This window comes from Tarenaya hassleriana, unplaced genomic scaffold (genome assembly GCF_000463585.1).
Source record: "Tarenaya hassleriana unplaced genomic scaffold, ASM46358v1 Cleome188, whole genome shotgun sequence".
NCBI classification, from domain to species: Eukaryota; Viridiplantae; Streptophyta; class Magnoliopsida; order Brassicales; family Cleomaceae; genus Tarenaya; species Tarenaya hassleriana.
Window position 1 is genome coordinate 59,692 of NW_010965289.1, and position 7,357 is coordinate 67,048.

Here is a 7,357-nt window from a genome sequence, read left to right on the forward strand (position 1 = left end):
TTTATTACCATATAAAATTAAAAAAATTTAAATTTAAATTTATATTAGATCAAAATACATAACTTTGTAATCTATTTTTTTTATCTTTTTATTATCACGAAATGTATTAAAAAATTTTCTATTTTAATTATTTTAATTTGTTTATATTTTTAAAAAAAAATCAAGCCCGAAACCCGGCCCGAACCCGAAAAAAGCCCATAGGGCCGGGTTGCGGGCCGAAGATTTTTGGCCTGTTGGTTTTTCGGGCCGGGCCGGCCCGACCCGGTTATTTTGACACCCCTATATTTTTAGTTTCAAATATAATAATTTATCATTTTTAAAAATTTATTACCATATAAAATTAAAAAATTGAAATTTTAATTTATATTAAATCAAAATATATAACTTTGTTATCTATTTTTTGTCTTTTTAAGAAACATATTAATTTTTTTGTATTTTAATTATTTTAATTTATTTATTATTTTTTTGTATTTTATTTTTAAAATTTTCAAGCCCAAAGCCCGGTCCGAATCCAAAAAAAATCCAAGGGTCGGGCTTTGGGCCAAAGATCTTAGGCCCATTGGTTTTTAAGGCCGGGCCGGCCCGACTTGTAAATATTCGGGCTTGTGTCGGGCTCGGGTCGGTCCGGTCCGTTCATTTTGACACCCCTAATCGGCACCAAATGTGCTATGTCCGATTATACCGATTTAGTTGCTATTTCAATCCTGGTTATATCTGTTTTCGGTCTCGTTTAATACAGGCCCATTATGTAGGTGGTTACTGTTGGTTTAGCTTTCGGTTTCTACATTGTATTGGTTTCTTGTTTAGGGTTGATTTGTTTTTCCTTTTTAGTTTACATCAGTAAATATCTTTGAATAATTTTACTAACCAATTTTTCTTGTAGGGTTTTCGCACCAACGTGTGGTTAAGGATTTTTTTTTATGTTTTTTAAAAGGACAGAAAAATTCATATGAAAATATCTCTCCAAATACTAGAACCTGAATTGAGAAAGAATTTTACTCCATTCCTTATCGAACCTGAATTGAGAAAGAATTTTACTCCATTCCATTCCTTATTCATTGAGTAACTCAATTTTCGATTCTGGTTAAGAGTATTAATTTCATAATAATTATATTTTTCCTGCTTGTTTAGATTGCTACACGGTTCTTAAAACTCGGTATAACCATATGAACCAAATTAAGGCATCCTACCAATCTGAACGAGTAGAATCATCGGTGATTGTCTAAAAACGTGGAATTCTATCTGAACATATTACTTTGGCCTCATTAAGGCAGGATTTAATGACACTATCATGGTTTCATAAGTTTAAAGAGAACCGGTTAAATACTCTCTAGACACTGAATGAACCGGTTAAATATATAATAAAAAAAAACAACCCAAAATTGTAACGGTACATGGTTTATATCCTAAAAGGAACAATTGAAAGCTCAAAACATAAAAATAAAACGTACTGAATATTCATCAAAAGCTCCTTACCACACAAGCACAAAATTCTAAAATGATAGAATATTATTGTTATAAGAGCCTCCTCTCCTGCTGCTCAGTAGTCATCGAAAGTAGTCTTCTTTCCTGCAAAAACCCAAATCCAACATTAAAACCGAATGGATTTTTAAATTTTCTAAAACCAAAACATCAAATCCAAAACAAAAACAAACATAAATAATAAAACAATAATTTTTAACAACAAAACCCAAACCCAAAACAAACTAATATAGAAACTGAAACAGTTGTAGTTTTCCCAAAACTAAACAACCCAAATCTGAATATAACCGAGCCAAACCCAAACAAAATCAATCCAAATCTAAAATATAAAAACCGACCTGTTGTAGTTTCTCCAAAAACTGAAAATTCCAAACCCGAATATAACCAAACCGATGCAGGAAATGACCACCATTAGCTAAAAACAGTCATTCCAAAACCTAAGAGTAGAGTAACAAAGAGGACAAACCTTGAGCAGAGGCAGTGAAACTAGGCCTGTAGGGAGTTCCACGTCCTCCTCCGCGGCCACCTCCACGTCCTCCTCTACCTCTACCACCGCCAAATCTGCCTCCTGCATCCCTTCCACCACCGCTTCTTCCACCTCTTCCACCACTGAAACGACCGCCTCTTCCTCCGCTTCTTCCACCGAAACCACCGCCAGAAGAACCGCCATCTCGAGGTCTGGCCTCATCCACCGTCAAGTTGTATCCTCCCATTTCACTCCCATTGAGCTCCAACGCCTTGTTCATTGTCTCACTGTCTTTTACATCCATGTATGCAAACCTGCTCACAAAAAAAAAAGTGCTTTGGTGGTGAGTAGTCTAAAATAACAAAAGCAAAAAATGGCGGATTTAGTATAGAACCCGAGATAACGATGAAAAAGATTCATAACCCTTTAATGTTGCCAGTCTCACGGTCGGTCGGGACGGAAATCCTAGTAATCTCTCCACATGAACCGAAATGCTCTTTCAAGGCACTCCTAATCTGTGCATTTTACAACCATAAAAATGTTATTTTTACGAAGAAAGAATGACGCAATCGAAAAGAGATACTCTGTGCAAGGGAAATATGATTTACATCGTCTTCAGTGAGGGAATAGTCAAATCCCTTAATGAAAACTGTAGAGCCCTGACCTCTACCCCCGCTCTGGAAGTTGTTCGACTTACTGCAAGTAGTTTTCGAGACAAAAATTTAAAACAGAATACAAAAAACAACTTCCACATCAAAATGGTTTATGACAGAAGAAAGAAATACCCGCTCTGAGGTGTATATGATGAATCCCTCTCCCGAGCAAGATCAAGTCGGACCTCACGACCCAACAAATCTTGACCATTCAATTGAAGAGCCTACAGAGAAACATGAATACACTTAAAAAAGTCATTTGGATAAAAGCAGAAACAATCTAAGTGATGAACCGAGAATAAATAAGAAGTCATCTGGATAAACATTACATAAAATAAAACTTGTAAAAGTTCTCACCTTTTGAGCAGCTTCTGCAGAAGCAAACTCAACGTGACCAAAGCCCTTAAATCGACCATCCTCATCTGAAGCAAATCGAATATCGACAACTTCACCAGCATCTTTGAAGAAATTCTCTCTGCAAAAAGGAGAGGAGAAAGAACACAACATCAGATTCTGATAACTTTTTTCCTGAAAACCCAAGGGGAGAAACAGTGTACGTACACATCTGCTTTTTCAACTTGGTAAGAAAGATTGCCAACAAATAGTGTCTTTGATCCTCCTTGTGTCTTAGGAGTAATAGGTGTCTTCACATTTGATTTTTGTTCGGCATCAGCCATTTCGACATCAGAGTTCTGTTTTACGTAAAACAGGGTAGAGAATATATCAACATGAACCCGATGAAAATCATATGCGCCAAGATAAGGGTAAATACAAATGGAAAATAGCATTATTCCAACTACGAATTTTGGTAACCTTTTTCTTTGGGGTTGCTTTCTCATCTCCACTCTCCTCATCATCAGAGGATTCTTCACTAGATTCATCGCTACTGATTTCCTTCTTAGCAGAGGCAACTTTCTCAACTTTAGCCTGCATAATTATGTTCAGAGCCAACATACATTATAAATTGTCACAGTAACATTAATATGGCATGTGGAGTGGAAGCCTCACCTTCTTCTGAGGAGTTTCATCATCATCACTTTCCTGCAAGTATCAATGATGAACATAATTAACATAAGATGACAAAATAGGAAACCGAGGATTATCAGTTCAAACAATAGCACCGAGGGTTAAGTTAAAATCAAATTATGTTTATTAGAAGTTACAAAAAGTATTATGGGACTTGAGCTGAAGAACTAAAAACAGAGAAGAATCTAACATCATCGGAATCCTCATCTGAAGAGTCAGAACTGCTGGCGGGTTTGGTTTTTTTCACCACTGCAGTCTGTTTTTTAGGGGCAGGTTCCTGTATTTAAAACATTCCACAATGAAATCAGATCTAGGTATCCTCAGCAACTGGGATATATAAACAAATTCTCACCTCATCAGAAGACTCATCATCAGAGGAATCATCACTACTAGATTCCTGAGGTTTCTTGGCAGAGGCAGCAGCTGGCTTCTGAGTTAAAACAAAGGAGCAAGAAGTATACACAATTCAATGATTGCATAAGTCGAAAACACTTCAAAAGTTAGGATCTACGAGGAATAAGTTTCTAACCTTTTCATCTTCATCATCCTCAGATTCATCATCAGAGGATGAAGAATCATCAGCAGCAGGCTTCGCATTCTTAGTGGCAGCTGGTTGCTTCTTCACAGGGGCAGGTTCCTAAAGTGTTATAACAAAAGCAGGGAATGATAAACATATGCCAATGGCTCTTACAAGACAGACATTCTTCTGATCAACATAATTCAGTGTTTACCTCATCGGAAGAAGATTCATCCTCAGATGAACTGTTTGATTTTTTGTCCTTCACAGAGCCATTCTTAGCAGCAGCAGGCTTCTTGGCTGAAGCAGGTTCCTGAATTAAATTTGAAAACCAAGCTTGTTTAATGTGTATCACACAATGAAAGGCCTGACTTAGCATTATACCACCAAACCCACCTCGTCCGAAGATGAATCATCTGAAGAATCATCTTCTGAAGATGAATCATCTTTACTGGATGGTTTCGCTGGCTTTGCAGCATTTCCATTAGCGGCAGCGACTGGTTTTTTCTTGGGGGCAGGTTCCTTTAGAGGAGTAAACCAAAATTAATACACGATTTCGGTAATTCTCAGCAATACATGAGTGAAAAAAATTTACATTATCCGAAGAGGAGTCATCAGAAGAGGACTCATCACTGCTGGAGTCCTTAGCAGGAGCCTTCTTGACCGCCACTTTCTTAGCCTGAAAACATTTCAATAAAACATAATAAGAATTAACCATTTCCTACTAAGCCATGCAGCTAATAAAAAATTATCAAACTTGCAAATGAAAGGACTGTAAATGACAATAAGAATGAATAATACGTGAAAGGGCAATACACCTTTTGCTCTTCTTCAGAATCAGAAGAATCAGATGAGTCAGAACTGCTGCTTTCCACTTTCTTCGGCACCTTCTTCTCAGCCTTCTCCTTGACAACAGCAGCATTCACATCTTTCTTCTGCTTCTTCAGATTTACTTGCGCCTCCAAATCATCTTCTGCCTCTCTCTTACCTAAATACGGAATCAAACCCAAAAAAGAGAAATTTAGCTGATAATGTTAATGATCAATTTCAGAACAAGGTCACAAAAATCAACCACCGAAACGCAGACTCCCCAGAAACACACAAAAATCAATATGAACAAGAGAGCTTAAAAATTTACGGGATAACAACATATGAAATCATATTTCTTCAACAGAGGAGGTAGGAATAATGAGACAAAATAATACGTTTATACAAGAAGAGCCAAACCTCTCGGAAACAATTACTAGAAAATGAAAGCAGTAAAAATAACACCATATCAAATCGAATCAGGCGCCAAAACACACTAATCCGTACCTTTCTTCAAAGGCTTTGAAGGGATAATTGCAGCTTCGACCTGAGAGTCGGAATAAAAAATAGAGGATTAGTTGTACCAAAAATATTTTCCCGCGAAAACGAGGACGAAATACAAAAAAGAAGAAGAAGAAGAAGAAACCTTGGTGGCGGATTTCTTGCTAGACTTGCCCATGGAGACAGAGAGAGAGAGACTGCTAGGTTTTTCGAGAGATATGGGGGAGGAAAACCCTAACAGCTGGAGAGGCTTCGAAATTAGGGTTTTAGGAAGAGACTTATAGGGGGGATGATGTGTGGGTATAAAGGTCTTTTTATTTTTTAATTATTCCATTTTTATTCTTGGGATGTACGGCTGCAACTTGCTCGTATATTTGATCTAAGCCGTCCACTTGGCGATGAAACATTTCTTTTTTTTTTTGTAATAATCTAATAATAAAATTTACCAAATATTGTGGTAAAATTTGGTTTTTTAATGATTGAATTAAGTTTGAAGAAAATTAAAGGGAAAAGCTTCAAATAATAGTGATCAAAATAATGAGAGAGAAAAAAGACACGATCATGATTTGGTTAATAAAGCATAGGAATTATGATAAATTGGAATGAAAATGATTGAATTTAGATTATTCAATTTTAAAGTCGATTGCGTTTGATTCGAATTCTATTGATTTTTATTTTTATTAAAAAAATATGTTCTAAATATTTTTATATTTCAATGATGAACTATTTTAAATTGGAATGGAGTTCCATTAATTTAATTAAACAAATTATATCTAGTTTTTAATTTGGGTATTCTAACCAAAATACACTCTCCTACTAAATATTACAAAGCGTTGTGAATTCCCAAAATATATATACGACCAATAAATCGATCTAATATTGCAACCCTGTATAAAATTAAGGGAAAATTTGCATAAATATATATAAAAAAATATCTTTCCATTCTATACTTTTACTATTGTAATCTTTGTATTCTATACTTTAATAGTTAACATGACCATCATACCTTTCTATATTATAGATTTTCTTCATTTATAAAAAAAAAATACTTGTATGAATTTCATTTTCCTCCACATACATGAAAAAACACTTATGTGGATTTTGTTTTCTTATATAAGTATGAAAAACATTTGCATGGGTTTCGTAAAAAAGAACTCTTGCACGTCAACGGGTCATCAGGGCATCAAGTCAGTAGGTCACCTGCTGTATGTCGCAGGTGACCTACCGCATGTCGCAAGTCACATGTGACATGTCACACATCACTTGCCGCATGTCGCAAGTGACCTGCCGTAGACTGCAAGTCACATTCTGTTTCAGGAATTTCATCAAACACCTTGTATGCAGAAAAAAAAATGATCATATGAATACCACAGAAAAATAAAAAGAATATTTGATTAGATGGATAAACTGTAAGAAATAGAGAAAATATTAGATAAAACAGAAGGACAAATCTCAAAACGCACTGATTTCTAAAAGACAGATTATCACATAATCGCAAAGAGATATAGACGAAAAGATTTGGTCCAACTAGCAAAAGGATCGAGAGAATAGGTAAATGGACATGGTCGTTGTTAACGTTAATTATCTAATCGCATTTGTATTATGTTCAACGGTCGTAGTTATCGTTAATTATCTATTCGTATTTGCATTATCACTAAAAAAAACCCCAAATTCCAACCGGAAAATCCGTTAGAAATGGCCGAAAATCCGTTGGAATTCGACTTTTCCAACGGATTTCAGTCGTTAGAAACGCAGATCCGTTGGAATTCCGTGGCAAATTCCAAACGGAATTCCAACGCCTTCATCCGTTGGAATATTTCAACGGATTTCCAACGGTTCTTCCGTGGTATATTTTCAACGGAATTCCAACGGATTTGTTCGTCGGGATATATCAACGGAAATTCC

At 35.8% G+C, this 7,357-nt stretch overlaps 1 protein-coding gene across 3 annotated transcripts; it reads right to left on the minus strand.

The window, feature by feature from the left end:
- Positions 1-1,331: 1,331 nt before the first annotated feature.
- Positions 1,332-5,709, minus strand: LOC104810678 (nucleolin 1-like). 3 transcript variants are annotated; one of them, XM_019202241.1, is made up of 19 exons: positions 5,598-5,709; positions 5,459-5,498; positions 4,963-5,132; positions 4,740-4,823; positions 4,604-4,666; positions 4,541-4,567; positions 4,359-4,457; positions 4,157-4,264; positions 3,980-4,057; positions 3,818-3,904; positions 3,610-3,642; positions 3,415-3,528; positions 3,163-3,293; positions 2,959-3,076; positions 2,734-2,825; positions 2,557-2,644; positions 2,372-2,463; positions 1,949-2,262; positions 1,332-1,569 (listed from the first exon to the last, which is right to left on the minus strand). In XM_019202241.1, exons 1-19 carry the CDS (start codon positions 5,628-5,630, stop codon positions 1,541-1,543), a joined length of 1,800 nt encoding a protein of 599 aa, XP_019057786.1. In that variant the 5' UTR covers positions 5,631-5,709; the 3' UTR covers positions 1,332-1,540. The 3 variants fall into 3 exon arrangements, with proteins under 3 accessions (XP_019057786.1, XP_010535330.1, XP_010535329.1); XM_010537028.1 differs by having other exon boundaries at positions 3,980-4,054; positions 4,541-4,666; XM_010537027.1 differs by having other exon boundaries at positions 4,541-4,666.
- Between the last annotated feature and the right edge of the window lie 1,648 nt (positions 5,710-7,357).

Excerpts from the sequence above, each read along its gene's own strand:
- LOC104810678 (XM_010537027.1), bottom strand. The coding sequence starts at position 5,630 with ATGGGCAAGTCTAGCAAGAAATCCGCCACCAAG. Across the intron at positions 3,294-3,414 it reads AAGCAACCCCAAAGAAAAAG|AACTCTGATGTCGAAATGGC; the intron begins GTTACCAAAATT and ends TACGTAAAACAG. Across the intron at positions 3,077-3,162 it reads CAAGTTGAAAAAGCAGATGT|AGAGAATTTCTTCAAAGATG; the intron begins GTACGTACACTG and ends TCCTTTTTGCAG.